This window comes from Lynx rufus, unplaced genomic scaffold (assembly GCF_022079265.1).
Source record: "Lynx rufus isolate CCGP_SWC_20201006 ecotype Redwood Valley unplaced genomic scaffold, mLynRuf1.p SCAF_1, whole genome shotgun sequence".
NCBI lineage: Eukaryota > Metazoa > Chordata > Mammalia > Carnivora > Felidae > Lynx > Lynx rufus.
The window spans coordinates 206517896-206544831 of NW_025814823.1; the positions used below are offsets into that span (position 1 = coordinate 206517896).

General features: G+C 42.1%; 1 protein-coding gene across 1 annotated transcript in view; it reads left to right on the forward strand.

Moving 5' to 3' along the window:
* The window catches only part of MROH2B (maestro heat like repeat family member 2B), a 71453-nt gene extending 54498 nt beyond the window's left edge, over positions 1-16955 (forward strand). The window contains exons 29-42 of the mRNA XM_047073833.1: positions 361-458; positions 3053-3205; positions 5584-5741; positions 6252-6378; positions 6990-7177; positions 8492-8632; positions 8942-9056; positions 9690-9836; positions 10080-10262; positions 13943-14098; positions 14442-14576; positions 15220-15322; positions 16330-16395; positions 16849-16955. Of these exons, the coding sequence (XP_046929789.1) occupies positions 361-458; positions 3053-3205; positions 5584-5741; positions 6252-6378; positions 6990-7177; positions 8492-8632; positions 8942-9056; positions 9690-9836; positions 10080-10262; positions 13943-14098; positions 14442-14576; positions 15220-15322; positions 16330-16395; positions 16849-16955 (1877 nt within the window). The remainder of the gene's footprint in view (positions 1-360; positions 459-3052; positions 3206-5583; positions 5742-6251; positions 6379-6989; positions 7178-8491; positions 8633-8941; positions 9057-9689; positions 9837-10079; positions 10263-13942; positions 14099-14441; positions 14577-15219; positions 15323-16329; positions 16396-16848) is intronic.
* The last annotated feature ends 9981 nt before the right edge of the window (positions 16956-26936 follow it).

Genomic DNA, 26936 nt, shown 5'->3' on the forward strand with positions numbered 1-26936 from the left:
GGCTCACTGCAAAATGCAACTCCAACAGAGAGAGCAGCATAGCAGAGTAGTCAGACCCTAGGCACCGATGTCAGACAGACCAGGGTTCAAATTCTGACTCTGCTATTTTTAGTCACTAGATAACCATGGCCAAATGACTTTATAACTTTCTGTCTCATCTTTCTCATCTGCAAAAGCAGGAGTGTCTACCTCAGATGATGTTTATGAGTAATAGATGAGATCATTGTATGCAGAGTATTTAGCATGGTACTAAACCACCTGTACGTGTTTGCTTTTACGCCTGCCCTTTCAACATGGCCAACCTCTTCAACCCCATCAGGTCTTTAAACTCTTGCATATGTCCCCCCTTGTGGATTTTAGGCATTCACCCAGAGGTGGAAAGACTGCAGGATTTGCAGGAAGGGCTGCAGTGTGATGATGTACAGGTCCAGATCAAGATTTCTTCCAAAATAGCAAAGGTAATAGATATGGAGGACTGGCCAAGGGATGTAAAGATAGTTCTGGGTTGACTTCCAAATAAGTAAGCTGTGTATGCCCCACCACCAAGGAGAGCAGTGGTCTAGCCATTCTTTTAGGCTATCATGCATTAACCCGGGGTACATGTGCCCAGTCAACACCTGCTGCTTATATTTCATTCTCTGAGAAATATTGTGAACCAAGATTCTTCAGGGTAAGGGAGGCAGTGGAGTGGAGTAGAAGAAACAAGAGCTTTGGAGTCTATTGAACGCATTCTGTGTGCACTGCTTGACACCCATTCTCCTCATCTTAAAAAGAAATGCATAACCTACCTCTCAGAGTTGTTCTGAGAATTGGTCAATGAATTAATTCATTTATTTAATCATTTATGCATTCGCCTACTATGTTCTGTGCACCTATCATATGCCAGACTTTGTTCTAAACTCTAAGAATAGAAAAAGACAAAATGCCTGCCCTGGATGACCTTGTATCCTGGTGGATAGAGTCAGCCAAATAAATATGTCAGGTAGTGATAATTGAGAAAAATATAGTCAAGTAAGGGAATAGAGAGTAAGGGAGGGGAGATTTCCTAGAAAAGGCCACTGTGAAGGGGAGACCATGAAGACTGAGGGAAAAGAACATTCCAGGCAGAGGAGAAAGCAAGTACAGAAGCCCTGAGGTAGAGAAAGAAGGAGGTAGTGAGATCCAAGAGATAGCTCAGGAATGATTCAGTTGTCTTCCAGGTCTTGTTAAAGACTTTGACTTTTTTTTTTTAGTTTATTTACTTATTTTGAGAGAGATAGAGACAGCGCGAGTTGGGGAGGGGCAGAGAAAGAGAGAGGGAGACAGAGAAACTCAAGCAGACTCTGCACTGACAATGCAGACGTGGGGCTCCAACTCATGAACCTTGAGATCATGACCTGAGCCAAAACCAAGAGTCAGATGCTTAACCGACTGAGCCACCCAGATGCTCCAAAGACTTTGACTTTTACTCCAGTTGGAAATAAAAGCCAGCACAGGGTTTTGAGCATCAGTCGGGGCACTATGTCCAATTGTGCCAGATATGAAATGCACAAGGGCCTCTTCGTGTGAGGCAGCATCATTCCTAATGTAAACATTGTAGATATTTATGTATTTTAAGGTAGTTATCCACAGATGGCAGCAAAAGGTCCAACAAAATCAGTCATTATGACCATATACTTACAGAGAGAAGTGAACTGTCTTGAGGACAGGTGTCTTTTCCTAATTTGCACAAGCCCTGTATGGGCTAGGTGTGTTCCTGCAAGGAGGAACATGATCAGACTTCTATTTCAGAGGGTCATCTGGCTGCTGTGTTCATACTACAATACAGGCCAGCAGGAGTGAAATTAATGAGGAAACATTAATTGGAGGAAACTACAAGGAGGTGGCTTGGACTAAAGTGACAGCAGCAGAAACAACAAGAAAGTGTCCAGAATAAGGGAGAGAGGCCAGTTGAGGGGCACGGAGGAAACATAGGTCAAATGCCTAAGAAAGTGTCTGATGCATGATAAGTACCCAAAAACATGAGTTCCCCTCCTTCCTTTCTTGTTAAACCATCATCCATACCAATATGAGGAAAAAACAGATAACCATTGAGTTTGGAGCCCAAGCAGGTATTTGGTGTTACATAGAACAGATGTGGCAGTCTGGTCCCTTGATCTTGGAACAAAAATGACTCAGAAACTGGTTGAGACATCCAACTATTCATGAAAAGGGACTCATTTCCTTTCAAGAACATTACTATTAAATATCAATCATCAGGTCACTTAATGCAGAGGGAAGTCAGTTGTAAAGAGTAATGTTTTCATACCTACAAACCATAATCACAACCATCTTGCTTGGTTAAAGCCCCAGACAATGTTCCTGGAATTCACTCAAACTGCTAACTTTTCACCTGCCTGCCTGCCTTTTCATTAGGACTCATACACACATGCATATGTGTTCACACACACACACACGCACGCACGCACACACACTCATACTCACACACTGCTATCACCCATTCTGTATAGTTCTTGTACTTAGAGACCAAATTGCAAAGTTTTTATTTTCTAGAACTTTTGGCTACTCTTAATTTTGAAACATGAAAGAGTAAAAGACAGGGATCATAACAATTCATACTTTTACGGAAACTGTGAGGCACCTGTTATTCAGCATGGCACTTAGTACCTGGTGATAGACTTTCCTAAATTCCCAAGCCTTAGCTATTCTTTGGCATACCCAAGACATATTCTGTGATATATGAACTGTATGCTGAAGTAATTTATATCATATAAATTGTTATACAAAATTTATACATTATTTTTCCCTTGTGGAGTACACTATAAGTTTGGAGAAGAAATCGCCTCAGGAGGCTTGGGATTCAATAAATATAAGATGATAAAAGGGCAACTGTAGGAAAAGTTTACCTAGAGGTTGTAGGGTATTGTCTCTATCTGTTTTAGTAGTTTCTATAGTTCCAATCATGTGCTGTTTGGAAATTCCAGTGGTTTCCAATATCTTAAAACAAACAGTAGCAGCATGTTGTATGAAGTGAGGTGATTGATAACATGAATCTTTCTGGGTACATTCTCAGATTGTCAGTAAACTCATCCCAAATGAAGAAATTCTAATGTTCCTGGAGGAAACCCTGGATGGTCTGGAGACCCTTAACCCCACCTGTACAAAGGCCTGTGGCATATGGATGGTTGCTGCCCTGAAGGAGCAGGGAGCTGCTTTGGAAGAACAGGTGAACTGACAGCCAGTTTGACCATCGAGCAGAATTCTAACACTTCTGAAATGCCAAGTTGATTGCTACTTCCCAGTTTGTCCTCTCTTGGGAAATAAGCAAGAGTATGCATAGCCTCGGGAGGCCTCAGCAGAGACCCAACTTGTGTATTAACAGCCAGGCTCATGTTGTCTCAGCCTGTCTCAATTGCCTGTCTAGTCTGTGATCAAAAAGTCTTTCCCAACTGTCACTCTTTGGCCAGAGACAGCAGCTCTGAACCAAGGGCATTTGGATTCTGGAAAACTGGACTGTTAGATCTATAAGGATGAGGGTGACTGTGTGGATCACCTTTGGGATGACCACTGAGGATCAGTAGAGTTTCTAATTCCACTGCCTCTCTTCAGGCTTCTCTTCCACACACCTTGGGGTTTGTTTTCTGGTAAGGAAGGTGTCATTGAAGAACTGATTGAGGGAAAGTCCTTAGTCCTTACTCCCAGCTGGAGAGTTAGGCAGAGTGAAAAGGATTTGAGCTCAGGAAGCTTGGTGAAGAGCTCCAAATGGGGATGCTTTCTCTTGAGGTTGGACACAAAATTCAGGCAATTCAAAGATTAATAAGGAGGAAGAGAATCTTTAACTCAATGAAGGCACCTCCTATAGGTGAAAGAAGTTATGGGCCCCATGTCCCGGAGTCAACCACCCTAAATTAAAGAATTCTCCAAAGTATGACCTTTAGAAATTATTTCTGTGCTAATTACTCTCCAATCAGTTTTTTAAAAAATTTACTGAGTGTGTACTATGTGGCAGGCATTATACTGGACATGGGAAGATCAAAGGTTCATAAATTTGGAATGTTGTTGTATTTGTGTGTTTGGCATTAAAAGGGAGCAATAGGGACCTAATCCTCCCCTAATGGGACTCTGTGGTAATCATATTTGCCAGATATTTATGTTTAAAGAATTTTAATTCAGAGTAAATGTCATGTTTAACCTAAAAATATCTATCCAAAATAAACAAGAGAAATATCTACTAGAAGCAAAGCTACTAGCAGATAGATATGCCTTTCTCCACGTCAAAAATCCAAATGTATAATATCATTTCCTGCTGCCCACAGATTCACATCCAAATTTGGAAGGTGACCTTCAGTGTTCTCTAGGATCTGGCTTCATCTTTTCTGTCAAGTTATCTTCTCTTACCCTCATTTTCTCTGTGTTCCAAACTGGACCATTCTCTTGTTCCAGAAATGTTTGCCATATTTGCTTGGGCCCATACTCTCATGCCAGTATATATATATATATATATATATATATATATATATATATATATATATTTTTTTTTTTTAGAGCAGTTTTAGGCTCACAGCAAAATTGGGCATAGATCCCTGTACCTCCTCTCCCCACACACATGTATCCTCCCTTACCATCAACATCCTACAACATGGTGGTACATTTGTTACAATCGATGAACCTACATCAACACATTATTATCACTCAAAGTCCACAGTTTCCCTTAAAGTTAACTGTTGGTATTGACAAACGTATAATTGCACATATGCACCATTGCAGTAACATACAGAATACTTCCACTGCTATAAAAATCTTTTGTGCTTCATCCATTATCATGCTTTTTTTTTTAATTTTTTTTTAAGTTTATTTTTGAGACAGAGAGAGACAGAGCATGAATGGGGGAGGGGCAGAGAGAGAGGGAGACACAGAATCGGAAGCAGGCTCCAGGCTCTGAGCCATCAGCCCAGAGCCCGACGCGGGGCTCAAACTCACGGACCGTGAGATCGTGACCTGAGCTGAAGTCGGACGCTCAACTGACTGAGCCACCCAGGCGCCCCCATGCTTTTTTATTTTATATCTTTATCTATATTCTTCTTTGGGATGAGGATGACTTTCCCCACCACCCCCACCTTGCCTTTTGAAATTTCTATATATCCTTCAAGACCCACATCAGGTGTCCCTCCAAAGTGACCTCAGTTACTTCTGGGTTCCCTCACAATCTTGTGAACCTCTTGTGTACCATTTGCCATACACTGCCTGGAGCACAGGCCTTTGGCTATATGGCTGGTATTCTTTCTTAGAACATTCATTCCTTTTGAGAAAGGGCTACATCGTATTCCTCTTTGGTAAATCCCCCACAATGCCTAGCACAACACTTGGCATAATGCAGTCTTTCACTAAATATTTGCTACATTGACTTAGGAATAAATACCCAATATACCTACAACCCTCATGAGTAAGAGATAGGCCATGCATAGAATTAACTAGTGTTTCTAACATTATTATAGAATTCATCAACTACCCATGATTAATATGCTGACTATATGTGTCCTAAGCCATATAGTAGAGGGAAAATGGCAATTTAATGTTTGATTTGGACTTTTTTTTTTTTTTTAGCTGTTGGAGATCTTGAACATGATTTACTATCACATGCCAGTCCTCAGACAAAAGGAGGAAAGTTTTCAGTTTATGCTGGAAGCCATCTCTCAGATAGCCAGCTTTCACATGGATGCAGTTGTTGCTAACCTTTTACAGAAGCCTCTGCCCTTTGACAGGTAGATTCTAACTGAGCTCATTCCTTCTCCCAGGAAATGCTAATCCTCACTGAGGAAGAATTTGTGGTTTGAGAGAAAGAGAGTAAAAAGAAAGGTTGAGAACATCTCACCTAAATAATAAGTTCAAAAATGGTGTTTGAATCATAAATAATGTTTTTCCAAGTGTTTTTCATATACATATCCTCCTAATATGATAAGATTTCTTTTTTAAAAAAATACATCATAGGAATAAGTGAATATTAGAAAATGAGTATTTCTCTTCTTTCTGGTTGCCTTGAATTTCACCTATGTGAGAGGTTTGTGCCTTAAAGGACATTAACAAACCTCAGTAACCCAAGTCCAGAATGCTGGACTGTTAAATAATACATCCTTATCATCTCCGGGCATGTTAGCATCGCCATCTGTCCTTGAAATTTTGATTAGTCATAATGTGGTTTTAGAGGGGAACAGATGAAAAAGCTCATATTCCAAAGAGTTGTTTCTTATCAGCTTCCTGGCTTACCACCCTAGGGACACAAAGACATTGTGGAAGGCTCTGGCTGAGAACACAGCCTCCAGTGGTAAGCTCTTGAGAGCCTTAACAGACAAACTTGAGAATGAATTAGAAGATGACGTAGCTGGGCTGGAGGCGATTTCAGTGAGTTGGACAACCCATCGCATACCTGGAATTGTGTCCCACTCCGTGGTCTGTCCCCACCTGGAACTTGGTGATGTAGCATTAATCATACTTCTTCCCCTCTTATACCCTGATTTTAAATCGGCTCCAGTTAATTGGAGTTAGTTGGACAAATATGGCAGCAATTTTGTCTGTGGCTGATCACTTTTAGAAGCAAATGTCTCATCATCCCAAAGAAAATCTGTGGGTCTGTATTTACAAATTAGTCTTAAGATATCGAGAGCACCCCGTTGAAAGACCTCAATGCTGGAAAAGATTTCATTTCACCTGACTGGTGCCCCCTAGAGTTTGGAGTTGCCGAACATAACAGTCCTGAGAGAGAAACACAGTATGAGCTGAGAAGTTTCCAAACAAATACACCCTCTTTCCGGCATTTTTTGTTTGGTTTCGTTTGGTTTCGTTTCATTTCGTTTCGTTTCGTTTCATTTCGTTTCGTTTCGTTTCGTTTTGAGTATGAGTGCGGTCAACTTGGAAAGCAATCCTTTGGGGAGAAAACAACTTGGAGGTCAGGCCAGGGAGATGTCCTTGGAGGAAAGGAGCCTGCTTGACCACGAAGTCCTTTCTCCCCTCAGGTGGCCTGTGCTATGTATGAAGTGGTATCAGCAGGCACCCCTGTCACAAGCTTGTACCCGGAGGTGTTCACTCTTCTCCTGAAGTTGGTCAGCTGCACACTGGGCCAGAAAATGCCCACTTCCACCGTCAGCCGCAGGCGGCGGGTGATGCCACAGGGAGAACGGCAGCAGACCGCAGACCCCTGCAGGTAAATGGCCAGGCCAGAGGGCCTGCCAGAGCTGTCTGGACCCCAGACTCTAGAGGAGGGGCTCTGTTAGTCAACGCCTATGCCTCCTGGCGTGGCCTCGACTGCCCATGAGGCAACGAGTCTCCACACTGCCCTTGAGCCCTGTTGCTCTTCCTCCCTGAGCAGTACCCAGTACGGTTGCCCAGAGTGGTCACATAACAACAAATAGCAGCTCTGTTTGCTTCCATAGAGAGCCTGTCCTGCTCCATTTGTTTTCTCTCAGTGAGACCCTTCAAAGAAAGCTGGAATTCTGGGATAGTCAATGCCACCAAGGAAAGAAGAAAAATAGAAATAAATACCATATTTTATTAAATTTAAGATATCACCAATTGAAGGAAGCAAAATTATTTTGTGCACTATTGAAAAAGAAAGAAAGAATCCTGATTAAGCCATGAATCAATGCTTTGTTATACTTTAAATTTTTTATTGTGTATTTATTCAAAGAGCTCTTTGAGAATTATTAGGTGCACATTTTGATCCTACATCACAACGCTCTGTTTCTGTGCCCTTTTGCATAACTTTTCATTCCAATGTCAAATCCACCTTAGTTTTTTTTAATCTTTTTTTTTTTCACGTTTATTCATTCTGAGGGACAGAGTGTGAGTGGGGAGGGGGAGAGAGAGAGGGAGACACAGAATCCAAAACAGGCTCCAGGCTCTGAGCTGTCAGCACAGAGCCCGACGCGGGGCTCAAACTCACAGACTGCGAGATCATGACCTGAGCTGAAGTCAGACGCTTAACAGACTGAGCTACCCAGGCACCCCTCAAATCCACTTTGTAAAGACATTTTAAACAACGGTTAGACCCAACACATGTAGTTCCAATAACACAATGTTACCAAAATGACAACAGTATAAACAACCGTGCCTAAATCCGTGCATGTTCGTGTGCACGCACTGGTAATAACAACTACACCACAACCACTGTCTGGCCAACTGTCATAACACACTATCCATTGCAAGCCGCATCCTGCTTCTGAAGGGCTGTTTCAGAATCAGTGAAATACAGTATTTGGCACTTTCCATCTTTAGGGCTTTATTTTCTCATGAGAGGTTAACAAAATTTTGTGGCATTATTTACTGGTCCAAATCACCTCAGTGTCCCCTTTGGCCCCAAAACTGAAGTGTGAGATCAGGCTGTCTGGTTTTTTCCCTCACACAACATCCATTAATCCAGGGTGAAGCAGCCTTGTGGGGAACAGAAAGAGTGAACTTGGGATTCGCAACTCCCTGTATGGGGTTGACTTACTTTTGTGATGCCCACTGTCTCCTTCAGGCTCTCAATCACAACTCTGAAGTGTGTGCAAGCCCAAGCCATGAAAGAGGGCCTTGCCAAGGAATCTGATGAGGGGGACAACTTATGGACCCTTCTCAGCAGCCCCAGTACCCACCATGTAGGAGTATGTGCACTGGCCAGGTAATGTGTGGACATTCGAGAAGTGGATACAAAGGAGAAAAATTAAAAACAGAGTAAAAACTGCCATGTAGGCAACTTCACTGGAAGCAATGGACTCACCAAGGATCTGTAGTCCAGGAGAAAAAATAGGGAAGAAAGAGCAAAGGCAGATGGGAAGGGATGGTGGGAAGAGCCCAAACCCTTAGTGCTCTTTCATGGAACATTCCTTTTGAGATCATTTATTTCCCTGAGAGAGAAATAGACTAAAATCTCCTCCACTGTTTAGAAAGAAAAAAGTCTCTGCTACAATCGGAGCCTTGCATTTTCTAGGAGCATGGCGCTGTGGCAACATGGAGTCATACTAGACATCATGGAGCAACTGTTTGCATCTCTCACCTCCTCCTCGGAGAACTACCGGATAACCGGCACAGCTTTCTTCTCTGAGGCAAGAGAGAACAGTCATGTCACGGCCCAGCAGGCTCTCTGGGTCCCCTTGGGGGCATTTCTCTTAGGGTCAGCAGTTCAGTGGGAGCTGGAACCACAGAAGAGGGCCCTTCAGGAGAGCCTTGGTAGTACAGAGATTCAGCCGCCGCCAGAAATACAGTACCTGAGAAGGGAACGAGAGAGGAAAAAGAACTCACCCAAACCTCTTCCTTCGCTCCAGTCTGCCAGAACCAACCTCCCAGGACAGAGAAGGGTGGACGATAGATATGACAGGGACAAAACAAAAAGTAACCAAGAACTATATTATTGTCCCCTCACACCCTGCCATAAAGGTTGTCCCAGACAACCCAGAGAAAGAACATTGCCAGTAACTCCCGTTTTCCTGTTTTTCCATTTAGATTAGAGACGTCCTACTTAACTGGGTAGTGTGGTTCTCATCACCATGTAACCTTGGCCTGTGGGCTGTTCAAATAGAGAGATTCGTTTCTGCCAGACTTGCTGATTCACCTGAGGGCTTTCTCCCCTGCTCCAAGAGCAGCCGGGTGCTAGTCTTTAACTGTAGTTATGATGCACTTATCATTCTCCTGAAGAGAGGCCACTCCTTTAACTAAAGGGGTGAAGTGGTTGTTTTCAGCTCATGAAGGAGCCGATCCTTTGGAAGCATGGGAATCTACGGGAAGTGCTGATCCTGATGGATCAGAGCGCCTGGGACTCCAACGCCATTTTGAGGCAAATGGCCATCCGAGGGCTTGGTAATACAACTTCTGGAGCCCCTCACAAGGTAAAGGGAGTTGGGGTAGGTGCGGGGGACACTTAACCAGAGTTTAAAATAATTATTTACTAACCCACACCTCGTGCTTGTGTAGCAATTAAGGAAAAATCCAAAAGAAATTGCTACAGTGGTATCTCTCGAGTTGAAGTGTATGTGACCCTAACAGAATTCCAGTTTCCTTGGGAGTCTCCTACCCTATTCTAGATGCACAGAGAACAGTTTTCAAGATTACGAGACCTTATTTCCAAATAGGTGAAGAAGCATAAGCAGATAATACTGGAATCTATCATCAGAGGCCTATATCACCTGGCCCGCACCGAGGTTGTCTGTGAAAGCTTGAAGGCTCTAAAAAAGATCCTGGAGCTGCTCACAGACCGGGATGTGAGCTTCTACTTCAAAGAAATAGTGCTGCAAACTAGAACCTTCTTTGAAGACGTAAGTGAGTCTGTTCAGGATTCTGCCCTCCCAGGAGTGAGTGAACAGAAAGAGATTCAGGTGGTGCTGGTAGCAGGCAATGCTGGTGTCCCATCCATATTCCTTGGCCTTCCCCTGTGGTCACCCGCACACAGGTCACCTGCACAGAGGTCACTTGTACAGTTCTTATGCAGGCTGCTGGCTTCTTGCCTCTCTCTCGGCCTGAGGGTACTCTCTGGCCTGGGAATCAGGATTGCTCTGAGCAGGGTGGGCCAGACAAATGAGAACAAACAGGAAATAAACAATAAGAAACAAAAGTTTGCAAATAAACTTCCCAGCTTCCTCACCCATCACAAGGATTGAGCTCCACTTGCCCATAAGGGCAATACCCTCACGTATATTCCCTTTCACAGCTTTCCTCTCTGTCCTGTGTCATTCCCAAAAATTACCGCAGAACTCAACACAGAACAAGGGCCCCAGTAAAGACCTTGTCATCTCCAACACTCTTTTCCACATCCAAGATTCAAAGGTTCAAAATGCTTGTGTGGTTCACTTCATCGAGGAGTCAGTATAAACTATAGCCAGTGGGCCAAATCCCGCCCCGAGCATCTTTTCATAAATTAGGTTTTATTCGGAGCACAGCCACGCTCACCGGTTACATATTGTCTACGGTTGCTTTCACACTTCATCTGCAGAGTTGATTAGCTGCTACAGAAACCATATGGCCCCCAAAGTCTAAATTAGTTACTGTCTGGCCCTTTACAGAAAGAACTTGCCAACCCCCAATCTAGTCAATAGCCTAGAAATAAATTTCAAAAAAGATCAGTTGGTGGCCCTAGAACAGAGGAAAGTCATTTTCCTTTATACCTTCCAGAAAACTAGATTTTATTATTATTTTTGGCTTATTCACCGTCATCAGTGTAAAATCTCTTTCACCTCCAACTTATATCTGTTTTTTATAATCGAAAACTGTTTCCTCATGTTTGTTGTCAGAGGAGATGGAAAACTGCTGGTTTCCTCCTCTTAAACATTAAGGCTTGATTAAATTACCTTTCTACCTTCTAGTCTCCAGACTGAAAAGTCTTCATTTCCTTCATTATTCATAATAAACCTAATTTTTCAGCTCCCTAAATATTTTACAAGCCAGTGACTGTGTTGTATCTCTAGATGTGGCCTGCAGAGTATTGAATACAACCTGAAGAAAAATTACCTCTCAGGTCTGATTTTTTTATTTATCCACTCCAATTTTTTTTTTTAACTCTTGCCTTTTCCTCCTGACTCTTTGACAATCCATTAACTGTATAGACTTCTGGATTTTAGTCTGTAATATATACCCACAGTCAATAATTCTCCAGTTTTGTATTTTTTAGTTTCCTTTGACAGCAGCTTTCTGCTTGTTTCCAGCTACCTTCTCCAATGTTATCAACATTACTTTTTAATTCTCATCTTGTCCTCAAAACTGCTTTCTTGGCTCCCACTCAATGCTGTATCTTCCAATGATGTATCTTCTGTAAAATAACAAAGATGTTCTTTTCTCTTTTTTTTCCATTACACAGATCATTGATGACAATCTTCGACAACAAAGAGCTGAAGCAACCCCTTCAGGGCCCCCACCTGTTTCTTAGGTTCCCCAGGCTGTTGTTGGTCCAGTGATGATAATTCTCTTGGATCTGAGCCTCCAATAATCACCTATGAGTTTTGTGGTCAACATAATGTTTCTCAGTCTTATGCAAAAGAAATAAAAAACAACTAAAGTCTTGCTGGTTGTTAGGTTAGCACTTTCTCATCCTTAATAGGTATTAATTCCATCATATTTGTATAAAAGTGAAGTTTGATAAAACTTAGGTCTTAGTAATGCCATGCTATTTTTTTCTCTGGCAATGCTCTCTTCTCACAAAGAAATTTACACTCTATGAAACCTTGCCCATGCAGTTTTAATCTATATATTAAGCATAAAATTCTATAATCTCCAAACTTCTTCCCCCCTCCGTTTCTTTCAATATTTAAGCACTTTCTTGGAATGCTTAAAACATGGTGACACTTCAGTGAAGGGGCAGACCAGAAAATATGGCTGCCATGCCATGCTCCATTCCCTGCTTGTGCCCATCCCCGTCCCTGAGCAGCCACCTTACTCTCTATGACTCCACTCTCTCAACTCGAAACAAGGACACTAAACTCTAGGATCTTTCCCAGCACCTACAACAGGTTCATTGCTTCTTTTCTGCTTTTTCATCATCCAACTGGTTGATCATTCCTTAACCTATCATTAGGTCCTATTATTTGATTTGGGAAAATTTTAAAGATTTTGAAAAAGTAAATACCTTTCTAGGTATTTTGTTATTGGTTTGCTTTCTTTTTTCTAAAAAGAGACCTTTTAGGGAGCATAGCTGGTTCAGTCAGGAGAGCATGCAACTCTTGATCTCAGGGATATAAGTTCAAGCCCATGTTAAGTGTGGAGATTACTTGAAAATAAAACCTTTAGGGGCACCTGGGTGGCTCAGTCAGTAAAGCGTCCAACTCTTGATTAGGTCATGATCTCACAGTTTGTGAGTTTGAGCCCCGCATCAAGCTGTCATTGCAGAGCCTGCTTGGGATTCTCTGTCTCCCTCTCTCTCTGCCCCTCCCCAACCCTCTCTCTCCCTCTCTCTCTCAGAATAAATAAACTTAAAAAAATTTTTTTTTCTAGTACATCGAAATTTCTACTTCTTTTTCCATTATACAAGGTCACGTCTCATGTATTCATTTAACTTTTCTGGCCTTGTCCCAACCAGCCGTCTTTCTTTTTTCTGGAAGATCTTTATTAACTTCCTTTTTTCTGTCATTTTTGCTTCTGTGCCCACTTCTGATACATTCCATCTTGCCACCAAAATTAATACTTCTCTATCTTCTCCCCCTCATATTCGTGGGGATGCTTTTCCAAAGTTGGCCCTTGTTTATCGCTAATCCAAAATATAATATTCTGCTACTCAGAACGACTTTTCCCTTCATCACTCTGCCTTTATATGGGTATTTTAAACTACTTTTCTGGACCTGGGAGGAAAAAAAGAAGAACCTCCAGAAAATCCATCAGTGTTTGTTAGAGCTGTGAACAATATCAGCAAGGTTTGGGGGATGATAGAAGACCATCTTTCTCCACCACCTCACCCTTTGGTTCTTAAAATCATTGTCTAACCGTCCTGGACAACAAGCAAGGAAGTTCCAGAACTTCTTATATGCAAGGGTAGGGCTAAGCACTATTTGTTTTTTCTCTGTTTCTGAGACCAAGGGTCTTCCGAGTTGCCTTTCATCATATTGGAAAGTATTTGGGACCTTGGAGAAGAGCCTTAGGCCTTGGGCAATTTAGATTTGAAGCCCCATAAGTCTAGGCTAGTGGTGCAGTCAGGCTAATTTGTATAAAATACATAAGCAGGAACCCTCCCTGGCCTGTTTACCGTCCCTGTGGTCATGTTTCCCCAGTAGCTACTCAACTGACAGAAACCAAGTCCCAGACCCATGGTCATTTAAACTTGTGGAGTGTGAGTGCAGAGCTTCTGGAAAAGAAAGAGTGTTCTTGGCACACATGAGGGCAGTGACTGGAGCGCACCAGTGCCCGGGGCACAGCCTCCCTCTGCTGAAGTGGGACAGGGCAGGGTGGGGGGTGGACACCGGCCGGGAATAGCCTGTGATGGGGACTCACCCATGACATGCATCTGTCGTCACAGGAGCAGGATGATGTGAGACTGACTGCCATCTTCTTATTTGAGAATCTGGCATCCCTAACAGGAAGAAGGTGGAAGATTTTTTTTGCGGAAGAAATAAAAAAGAGCATGATTTCATTCCTTCTCCACCTCTGGGATCCCAATCCCAAGATTGGAACTGTAAGTGGTGCTTGCACAGACACCCGCACCTCCACCCCACCCCTTCGGCCCCCCACCCCTTGGCCAGAAGTGCCAGGAGAGCTGGTCTAGCTGGACCAGAAGCCAGATCTGAGGCCACCACTCCCAACTAGACCTGAAAACCGCTTCTCCAGCCCTAGGTTCTTTCTTGCCCTCTCTCTCAGATTGTTCTTCCATCCTTGAATCTGGGAAGGTGCCAGCATAGATAGTAAGCCCCTCACATTGCAGGCATCCACTACCACTCTCCCAGCCCTAGGCAGCACCCCACTCTTCCAGAAGACAATCCAGTATTCTGGGCTGTGACTCAAAGAACTCTGTTTCTTAGGCTTGCCGTGATGTCCTGATCATCTGCATCCCTTTTCTGGGCCTTCAGGAACTCTATGGGGTGTTAGATCATCTCCTCGATGGTCAGGATCTACCAAGGGCCAGAGATTTCTACCGGCAACTCTGTGTGAAACTGGTGAGCATGCAGTAAATGCTGCCTGCAAAGCCATAGCCAAGAGTCCAGGCAAATCCCAGACAAGCAAACAACACAGCAAGGATCTCTGGCCAGAGTCAGAACTGTCTTGGAGGGACAGCAATGATTCTTGGTGTCCTGCCACATTACTCTCTGCTCTTTTCCAAGTCCTGACTGGGATCTGTTCTTCAAGATTCCTGAAACCCATCTGTTGATTAGTCCCAAAAGCCCCAGGACTTTTCTTTTTTATAAGTTTATTTATTTATTTATTTTGAGAGAGAGAGAGAGAGAGCATGCCTGTGGGAGGAGCAGAGAGAGAAGGAGAGAGAGAATCCCAAGTAGACTGTATGGGCAGCATGGAGCCTGATGCAGGGCTCGAACTTATGAACCATGAGATCACGACCTGAGCAGAAATCAAGAGTTGGATGCTTAACTGACTGAGCCACCCAGGTGCTCCTACCCCCCCCCCAGTACTTTTCTGATTAAATTCAGGTTTGAAATGGCCAGAAGACATCTTCCAGTAAAATAATGGCTCTGTGAGTGTTCACTGGTCTTTAGATTTCCTTTTGCAGGACCTAGAGGGTGCCAAATTTCACACAGAGTCACTTTCCCTCTTTGTCCTCTTTGTAAAATACATCTCTTTTAGGCAAAGAGAAACCAGGAAATCCTGTGGATCCTCCACACACACTCTTTCACCTTCTTCAGCAGCAACTGGGAGATGATCCGGAGTGCTGCTGTCAAACTCACAGGTGAGGGCACATCTGCACTCCCTACTCAGTTATGTTGCTCCTTCCCATCCACTTTTGCTTTGACTGGAAGCTACTCTAGCATGAACACAAGTATGACTGGTGTGACCAAAAAAGAAATGCCAGAAAGGAATTCATTTTACCTCTTGGAACATCTTCCCTCAAAGGAACCAACTTGTTCTCTTTTGCAAACATCTTCTGACTTCCCAACACCTCCTCTCCTCCTACTAGACCCTCCTCCCTACTGGGCCCTCATGCTTCTCTGGTTCCAAGTCATCACTCTTTCTTTTGCCTGAGTCTTTGCTCCCAGCCGGCTGCCACTGCCTAAATGGTTTCTTTCGCATTGTCCCTTAACATAAGCCATGGTAAACCTTTTAAGCTCAGTTGAAGCTGAGAGTTTTAGCAGCAACATGATACAAGTGGAAAGTGTGTGGGTCAAGAGGCCAGCAGACCTTGGCTCTGCTCTGTGATGCTGGACAATTCACTTAAATTCTCTGTGTTGCTTTTTTGTCTGATCTATAAAATAAAAGAGGAAAGTAAGTGAATCCCTCAGGATCCTTCTATCATGAAATTCTAAAATTTATCATGAAGCCAGTTCCAACTAATCCAGCCCACTGTGAATGGGCCACCTGTAAGACTGAGTTAAAACATAAGGATTCCTTATTGGATCATGTATATGATCCCTCCAGCTACACTGTAAACTTTTTGAAGACAGGGATCATATCTTACACACGTTAGAAACCCTGACAACAACCGGCATGCCCTGCGAGGACACCAGGTGAACTTTCCCAAATGCACATTGGCCGAGGGACCACTTCCACACATAACACTTAACACCCAATAGACATTAGCCCAGCATCATTCTGGGGGCACAAAAGGAGTCATAGAGTTTGCTCATTCACTAGCCAGACCATTTAACTTCTGACCAGGAGCAGAGCCTAACCTGACCAGTTTTTCATGGCCTCTTCCTCTATAACGAAATTAGCACCTGTTTCTCCTGTTGATTTTAGATGCCATTGTTCTCAATCTGACCAACCAATATGTGCAGTTATTAGACAAAGAGCAACTGACCGCACGTGAGTACCAACCCTAGTTTCTGCGCAGCCTGTTGTCAGAGAAATATCTGTGAGAAGGAGAAGTTAATTATGCACCAAGTTCCATGTGAGCCCAGAAACTGAAAATCATAGTACCTCATTATTGTCTCTAATGCTCCCTAGATCCTGGGATTTCTCCAGAGTATAAAGCAACCCCCAGCTCCAGCTCTTTGCAGGCATCATTCCCAACAGACCATTATTTTCTGATTGTCTATAAACCTACTGATCACAAGGTCAGGATCTCCTCTTCCCCTATGTCAGTGTTAAAATAGATCCTCAGCTTGCAGATCCAAATCCTACCTGTTGGCATGGAATGTAAGCATGGACCCAGGGCTCTGCATAGAGCTGACCCTGAACAATGGAGCCTCACAGGGAGGCAGAGCTTTAGCCTTGGCTTTCCTCGTTCACTGAACTTTGCTATTCTTTCTGTTTCAGGGCTCCAAGCACTTCGGCAAGACCCCTGTATCAGTGTCCAGAGAGCAGCCGAAGCTGCCTTGCAGACGCTCCTGAGGCGGTGTAGAGAGATAAGCATCCTTCTGTAAACCACCAGGAAATAAACTGCTAGGCTTTTTCTACAACTGACTCCTGTCTTCATCCTCACAACCTACAGACTTGCAGCATTTTGAGGATAGAGATGGCGCCTAGCATAAGAATCTTGGAGTAGTGATATATTTCTTACCCTCCATGGTCTCCCTGCCACCTTCCATTAGTAAAAAGTAAACCCCACAAATTTGCTTGAGGGATAACCTGTGATTTCAGTAGTGACAGCCACATAGCTGGAATATTATGTCCCAGCAGATATCAAAAAATGACAGAACTGGAAACAATTCTGCTGCCATTAAGAAAAGGACTACTGTTATTGCCACACATAGCCCTGTTCTGTATTATCTCTGCCAGCCTTGAATTACTACCCACACGCTTTACTTTCTAAAAAGCAGTCTTACAATAAACTTGAACCTGTGCGTTCTTTCTCAGGTTGTAATTTCTGTGTCGAGGCTATGCCTGGTACTTTTCTACAAAAGACCCATTCTGGCATTGTATTAAATCTCATGGTTTTCTTTCTGTCGTTATCCCAGAGCATTCCTTCCTTTGAATGGCATGTGTGTGTGTATGTGTGTGCATGTACGTGTGTGTGTGCATGCATGTGTTAATCTTCACAGCATCTGAGTCATAACTCTTTACCCTTTTCCACAATGCCTACATGAAAGGTTACATACATGAAATCATGTACATAACAAGAAGTTTCTAACACAGAGGCTGGTACTCATTGGACACGACCAAAGCATCACGATCATTCATTAGCAACATTATTAAATTGATGCATCCCTTTCCAAATTCCTGTTACCTATATTCTAATCTCTTCCTCCTCAACCTCTTTGGGGAAGCATCTTTTGTTCCTACCGATCTTCTAGGGACCCTAGGAATTTTTTAGGTCAGATATTTTAGGCCAGAGTCCACTTATTCATTCATTTAACAAATATTTATTGAGTGCCTAAAATTTACAAGGCATTGTTATAGCTACTAGGGCTACGACTATGAACCAAAAAAATAGAAAAATTCTACCCTCTTGGAACTTATATGCTATGAACTCTGTGTCTAAATTCTAGAAGATGGAGCCAGCCTCCAAGATGGCCCCCAGCGATTCTTGTCTCTGATATTCATATTGTCCCCTCTCACAATGAATAGAGATGACCTGTGCAATCAATACAATATTTCAGAAATTACAAAGTGTGACTTCCCAGGTGAGATCACACATGGTATTGAACTCTCTTGAATCACTTACTCTGGGGGAATCCAGCTGCCAAGTGAGGGGGATACTCAAGCAGCCCCAAAAGAGTTCCATGTGGCAAAGAACTGATACCCGCTGCAAACAACCAGAGCTAACTTGCTAGCTATGTTAATGTGCAATCTTGGAAATAGATCCATGAGCCCTCCCCAGGTCTGAAGGTCTTCAGACGATTAAAACGTCAGCTGACACATTGACTGGATTATGAGATAAGATACAGAATGCCCAATTAAATTTGAATTTCAGGTGAACTATGAATATTTTTTAGTAAAGTATGCCCTGATTATTACATGAGACATACTTATACTGAAAAAAAATATTTATTGTTTATTTAAAATTAAAATTTAACTGAGCATCTTGTATTTTTATTTACTAAATCTGGCAACCCTACTACAATCTAATAAGAGTCCTGAGCCAGAATCACTAAGCTGAACTCCTCCTGAATTCCTGAACCACAAAACCATATAGTATATCTTTGTTGTTTTAAGCCACTACGTTTTGGGGTCATTGACTAAGCTCCAGGGGGTAAACATTACACAAAGAGTCCATGATACCGCCAATGTTGTATGCAAATTTCTGTGTATAATTGTGTAGGTGCATTTTCAGGGTAATGGCTTTCATTAAATTCTTAATGAAGTCAGAAGCTGTTCCCAAGCATAACATATATGAAACAGAGCAAGAAAAAGAAAATAAGAGGTATGGGTTTAGTCGACATCTTTTGGCAGGTTATTTCAAGTCAAAAGACTTTTCAAAAGAGCACCGTCCACTAGAACTTTCTGCAGCGATGGAAACGTTCTATATCCGCACTAATATGGTAGCCACTAGCCACATGTGTCAACTGAGCTCTTGAAATGCAGCTAGTCTATCTGAAGAATTAAATTTTTAATGTTAAGCTTAAGTAGCCATGTGTAGCTAGTAGCCACAGTATCGTACAAGATAGTTTTGAAACGTGGGGCAAAGAGTCAGAATTTGAGCTGGGCCACCTCGGAATTGTAGGATATTCTCAACATGAGTATAAACTCACTGCCACAGGACTTTGTCTGATACTAATTTATATATCTCCACCACTATTCTCCATCCCACCTAGCATCCAACAAAGAGCCTTCCTCATCACTGATCGATAGAAATTAGGTAGAACATGGTACTGTAATAGTGTTGCATGATGACAAATGGTAGCTATGCTTATGGTGAGCAAAGCATAACATACAGACCGATTGAATCACTATGCTGTACACCTGAAACTAATAGAACATTGTGTGTCAACTGTACTTCAATCTAAAAAGAAAAGAAACTAGGTAGAACGGGCACATGAAACACACATTGCCACTGAAACTTTATCTCTCTAAACCCTAATCTTAAGATTCTCTCTTGACAAGAATTCCCAACACATTTTTTCCTCACATCCCAGCAACTCTCCTTACAAGTTGTGTAACTTGGGGGAAAACATCTAATCTCTCTGTACTTCAATTTCCACATCTGTAAAATCAGGGTAATGATATCTACTTCAAGGTGTTATTGTGGGGATGAAGTGTATTAATGTATATGTAAAGCATTTAGAAACCTAGAATAGAATCATTGTTAAGTAAATGTTACCTATACAATATAAATGTTTTTTATTTTTATTTTTATTTTTTGGAGAGAGAGAGAGAGGGCACGAGCGAGGCGTGGAGAGAGAGAGAGAGAGAGAGAGAGAGAGAGAGAGAAGCAGGGCTTACCGGAAGTGGAGCTCGAGCTCACCCGAAGTGGGACTCAAACTCAGCATGAGGTCATGACTTGAACTGAAGTCAGATGCTTAACGACTGAGCCACCCAGGTGCCCTATACAGTATAAGTATTAACAGTATGAATAAATTTATCATTAGAATTACAAATGTTAATGTAAACTCAGCAACTGTCATATACAACTAACTGATTATACCACCTCCGTGGGGCTGTGTTCCTGATCCTGTGAATGCTGCTGCCCTCCTTGGGGGGCTGAAAAAGAGGCGACCTCTCCATTCAGAAGATCCCAGCTCAGCAGCTGGTGCTCCTGCTGTGCCTGCCTCACAGTCCCTGCAGTTGAGCCACAGTCAGGTTGTGTGGCAGGAAAAACGTAGATCTCTTTGTTCTCCCCAACAATTATTTCTATTAAGCCCTCCCAACGACTACTATTCCTTCTCAGAATTGCCACCAGCCCCCCCTGGAGGCCTCTCTTGACAGTCAGTCCTCCAATGGCCCTCTGTGGTTCATCTTTATGGTTCAAATGCAGGCATATCACCCAAGGGAGAAATACTTGTGGAGCGGTCTCAGGGAAATAGAGTTACAGAGGAAAAGCATGTTCAAGTACTATTGAAGAAATCAACAGATTCCTCACTCCTGTTGCTTGCCTTACTATTATTTGTACATTTAATCATTTCTCAACTCATGTTTACTTTAGGATAGAGTGCTTCAGGGACTAGAACTGCTTTAAAGGGCTCAGGATCACTGTTTTGCAATTCTGTACCCTGCCCTTTGACTCCATAGTGAGAGCCAGGGCTCTGCTGGTAAATCAGGGACATTTAGCTTGGCTGACCCGGCTAAAACAGTTTTACCAGAAAAGAGGAGAACAAAGATCACAGATGGGAAGAAAGAAATAGGCTTCCAGGGAAAGAAGCCAGGAGGATTGCTTAATTGGAATTGTCCCTGCACAGCCCTAGTTTTAAAGCATAAAATACAAGACCAGGCACTTTTTCTGGAACCCTCAAGACACTCTGAGATTGTAACAAATATTTTCTAATAGTGTTTTATTACTACTAGATTTAGTCCCCCATCCCACCATTATCCTTCAGATTACCTAAGTGTGTGACTAGAGAATGCACAGTCAGCTGGATATAGTGGTAACCTGTGAGCTAATCGCGAGCTTTCTTCCAGGCCCCTGACAGAGAACAACTTTCTGATAAGCAATTTTGTATGGCTGCACTCTGGGAATGATCACTTGTTGAATTTCTCTTTCTTACTCATTTTTTACAGGTATCCCTAAAACTGGGACAATAGAAAACATGGATAGAGTCAAGAACAATATGAGAGAAAGACAATGGGATTCATTATGTGTGTGTGTGTGTGTGTGTGTGTGTGTGTGTGTGTAAACTTGCCAAGTCATGACATGAGAAATGGCATTTGCTTCTTCATTTTACTTTAAGTAAAAGTCAAACTTTATTTTCTCAACAAAACGTCCTTACTTATTTGTATTTCTTCTGGACAAACTGTCCTGGATTTTATTTATTGAATTATGTGGTTATCCTGAAAGCAAGATAAATTTGGAGAACACAATTTTATAAATACATGTGACTCATAGCTTCTTTTTCAATTTGGGAGCCACCAAAAAACATAAGATAAGGAATCCTTCTACATTACCTATCACTTCCTCCAAATAGTCTCAGAGGTAAATCCAGAGGATTAAATTGACCAATGCCCTAACACCTTCCTAAATGCACAGTGGTCAAAAAGAAGCTCTATCTTGGAGCTGGAGAGCCTGGAAAATTGCTTATTATTAGCCTGAAGGATAGGTTAACGAGGACTTGTTTTTCAGAGAGTAGAGGGGCAGTAGGAATTTATCTTTACCCTGATCCCAGTGGAATCATAAGAAAATCATTAATTACCTCACATCCAACGCTCAGAGGTTCTGCACAGGCCTGTGGATGAGGGTAGACAGGCCTATGGCAGGACTTGTGGCCTAGTCAGTTTCCAGTCTATAACATTCTGTAATGTTTTATTCTGTAAAAGAATAAAACCCTATCGGACTATAACAGAAATGTTTTATTAAGAAATAAAGATGGTTAAATAGCAGAGGGCCAAATGTTGAACGACAAATCAAGTTATACTGTATCTGGAAGATAGTGGGTAGCCAAAAGAAGTTCTTGATCAAGGTAGTAAAATGATAAAAGCTGTACTTTGGCATGTGATTAACAGAGTAGATAAACTGGTATATCAGATAGTAGTGATAGGCTTTTGGACTAAGGAAATATTATGAGAATAAATGACAAGACCAATTACTAGTAAGAAGATTGAATTAGTCATCAAAAACCTGCCAACAAACAAAAGTCCAGGACAAGACAGCTTCACTGGTGAATTATACACAACATTTAAAGAAGAATTAATACCAATCCTTTCAAACTCTTCCAAAAAATAGAGAAAAGAAGGGAACACTTCCAAAATCATTTTATGAAGGCAGAACTACCCTGATACCAAATCCAGAAAGGAAGCCCCAAGAAAAGAAAATTACAGACCAATTTTCCTGATAAACATAGATGTGAAAATCTTCAACAAAGTATTACCAAACCAAATTCAACAGCACATTTAAAGGACCATATACCATGATCAAGTGGAATTTAAGTTGTAATTTAGTTCACCGAGATCTCAATCACCTTTCTCTTCTATATCACACCAACTCATTGCGTTGATGACATTACACTGATTGGACCAAATAAGAAAGAAATAGCAGCTAGTCCAAACCTACTGGCAAGACATTTGCATATCAGAAGGTGGGAAAGAAATCTGAATAAATTCAAGGACCTCAGTGAAATTTTTAGGAGGCCAGTGCTAGAGCATGTCGACATGTCCCATCTAAGGTAAAGGTTAAGTTGTTGCATCTGGCCCCTCCTACAACCATGAAAGGCACAATGCCTACTGGACCTCTTTAGATTTTGGAGGCAACATGTTCCTCAATTGGGGATGTTACTCTAGTACATTTACTGACTAACCCAAAAGCTGCCAGGGCTGAGTGGATCCTAGAACAAGAAAAGATTCTGCAACAGGCCTGGGCTGCTGTGCTACTTGAGCCATATGATCCAGCACATCCAGTGGTGCTTGAAGACTAGCTGCTCTTTCTTTCTTATTTGGTCCAATCAGTATAATGTTATCAATGCCTCTCTGGGATAGCCCTGAAGGACAGTGGTGAAGGGAAATCCTCCCAGAGGGCAGAACTTTGAGCAATGCGCTCAGCTGTTCACTTTGCCTAGAAGCAGAAATGGCCAGATGTGTGATTATATACTGATTCATGGGCTATGTCCAATTATTTGGCTAGAGTCACCTGCCATCTGGCCACTTTGGGCTCCTTATGCCTCTGAGTCAACAGGAAGAGAAGAAATAACTGTGCTGGATGGGGTGATTGATCCTGATTGCCAAAGGAAAATTGGACTACTACTCCACAATGAAGGTAAAGAAGAATATGTCTGGAATACAGGAGCTCCCTTAGTGCATCTCATAGTATTACTATGCCCTGTGATTAAGGTCAATGAAAAACTACAACAACCCAATCCAGGAAGGACTACTAATGGTCCATACCATTCAACAATAAAGATATGGGTCACTCCATCAGGTAAGAAAACCACAACTAGCTGAGGTGCTTGCTGAAGGTGAAGGGAGTACAGATTGGGTAGCAGAAGAAAGAAGTTATAAATGCCAGGTAGAACCACATGACCAGTTACAGAAATGAGGACTGTGACTGCCATGAGTATTTCCTCCTTATTCTGTTACAAGTGTGCGTTGTGTATTTGCAAATATCATTATTTTCTTTGCTATCTCTATATCATGCAACATAAAATTATTTACTTTATATCATAGTATTTAAGTATTATTAATTTTACATCACAGTACTTAAGTTATAGAATATCAGGAAGGAGAGTCAACATCACTCAATTTCTTTGCCTCCTCTCTGAGGAAGGAGTTACTATGTTTTCAGTTATATTATGTTAGGTAGAATTATGACCTTGTTATTATCCTTCTTTGGGACTAAGTACATTTTGGAGATGCCTATAGGTGCCACGTTTACCAGGAGTGGACCTGTGAGTTAATTTTATGTGTCAACTTGACTGGGCCACAGGATGCCCAGGTATCTAGTTAAACATTTGTTCTGGGTGTGTCTGTAAAGGTGATTCAAGAAGACACTGGCATTTGAATCACTGAGTTGAGTAAAGCAGATGGCCCTCCCCAGTGTGGGTGGGCACTGGCTGACTGCTTGAGCTGAGACATTGGTCTTCTCTTGCCCTTGAATGGGGCTTACATCATTGGTGCTCCTGGCTCTCAGGGCTTCAGACTCAGACTGGAATTTATACCAGGGTTTTCTGGATCTACAGCTTGTAGATGGTAGATTGCAGAACTACTTGAGCTCCACAATCACATAAGACAACTCCTCATAATAAATATATAATAAACATATTTTATAGATAGATGATAGATAGATAGATAGATAGATAGATAGATAGATAGATAGAAGTTACATAGATAGAGTCTGTTTCTCTGGAGAGCCCTGATATACTCTACTTATATATGTATATCACTTATATATGTTACTTCTGTACTAGTCAAAGGAAAACTGGTATAGCTATATGAATCCAAAGTAGACTTCAAAACAAAGGATACATCAGAGATAAAGAGACACTTCATGGCAATAAATGGCTCAATTCATCGAGAGGACATAATGATTCTAAAAGTTTATGTGCCTAATAACAGAGCTTCAAAATACATAAAGCAAATGAATAAATCCACACTTACAGTTGGAGATGTCAACACTCTCAATAACTGATAGAACAAGCAGAAAATCACATTTAATGAATTCTGTGCACCATATCCGTAGTACTTCAGAGGGCTCCTTATTATCGTACCAAACTATTTAATCCAGTAGGGCTGTAATCATCCACTTAGTTGGCTTGTCCAGTTTTACATCATGCCTGACCTCAGGAGTTTCTCTTAATACTTAGCATCTGTGCAGAGAAGAGTTTCCAGACTTAGAGTTCTATTGGAGCCATTTATTAAATACTGTCATAATACACTCGTGGATTGTATAATAGTCTAATAACACATCAATGCTGAGCCTTTTGTGTTAATCACTTTGTCTTGAGGATGCCTGGGAAACTTAACCTTTGATGAGAAAAATTCCATTTCACAATTATAGAAAATTCCTTGACCCCTCTGTGTTCCCAGCCGACTTCATCAGCTGATTATTACATAATGGACACTCATTCTGCGGCACATACACTTTATGCCTCAAGTCAATGCATCTCTGTCTTAAACATCACTGATGTGTTGTGTACCTAAAACCCCACCCCTGGAATTCAGTGCAAGTCTCCTCTCCTAAGGACGCGCGCAAATGGCAGCAATAACAGGACAGTTCTTTATGTTTGTCCTTTCACAGGAAATTGTCCTCAGCCTGTAAATCAAAAATAACATTTTATTGTCTTTCTTCTCCTACGCATCTAGTCACCATCAGCCCATTTCTTCTCAAACAACGACAGTCTTTCTATACAGTCTTGTTAACCCTTGGCTTGGAAAAGCAAATTTCCTTACATGATTGATGTTTTGAGTGTAAATCTGGAGCTTTGCCTGACAGGAATAAATAAAAAGACAAATTGTAAGTGCTTTGGTTGTCACAGCAGGGATTCCTATCATGCCATCAGCTTTCCTGTCCCCGAATGTGTGAGCTGCCTGAAAGACCAAGGTAATTGAAAGGCATGCATATACCTCTGGTTTCTCAGATATTAACGGAAATTGCCTCCTACTGTGGTTGCTTTCTGGCTCGGTGTTCTGAAAAAGAAACAGGTCATTCCATTTCTAGCACAAGTGTTGAATACACTTTAGTCCATCCAGAAGGAAAAATCTCAGTGGACTGGTAGGTAGCAAGGCAAATGTGGCTGTTCATTTCTGCTAATCCTGTACTAAAAATGATTCTCTCTCTCTCTCTTTCATTTCTTTTCTCTTGTCTTGTCCCTTCCCACCCCTCTCCTACCTCAGAAAAAGAACAGTTACACTTGAACACCTACTTCATTTTGTACCCAAAGTACATAGCATTTCAGTTTATCTTCAAGTTTATGATGACCACTTCCACTAGCTATTAGAAATAATCTAAATGCCAGGGCACCTGGCTGGCTCAGTTAACTAAGCATCTGATTTCGGCTCAGGTCATGATCTTGTGGTTCATGATTTCCGGCCCTGTGTCGGACTCTCTCCTGTCATCACCGAGCCAGCTTCAGATCCACTGTCCCCCCCTCTCTCTCTGCCCCTCTCCCCTCATATTCTCTCTCTCTCTCCCCCCTCCCTCCCTCCCTCTCTCTCTTTCTCCCTCAAAAATGAACACTTTTATTTATTTATTTTTTAATTTTTTTAAATGTTTATTTATTTTTGAGACAGAGAGAGACAGAGCATGAATGGAGGAGGGTCAGAAAGAGGGAGACACAGAATCTGAAACAGGTTCCAGGCTCTGAGCTGTTAGCACAGAGCCTGACGCGGGACTTGAACTCATGGACCGCGAGATCATGACCTGAGCCGAAGTCGGCCGCTTAACCGACTGAGCCACCCAGGCGCCCCAAAAATGAACATTTTTTTACAAAACGAAATAACCCAAATGCTTATGGTGGGTTAGTGAGTGTGTGGGAGTAAGAAATTTTGGTATCCACAGAGAGAAAATATAGAACAGATGATAAGCTATGGGGTTCAAAAGTATTCCTTAATACACATATTTATCTTAACCCAAAGGTAAAGGCACATAACAACCTGTTTTAGGGAATGCTGGGTACACCATCTGCCTAGCACCTGCAGCTCAAAGTGACTACTTCACAACAGAATGGGATCACAGTTCTCACATGAAGCTGAGATTAGTCATGACCTTCCCAGCTGAGAAGGGGAGCCCTCGATCCAATTAACCAGTTAGCTGGCCAGTTGCCAGGTAACTCAGAGGTCCGGGGTGCATTTGTCAGATACTTCTGCTTGCCACCCCACACTCCCAG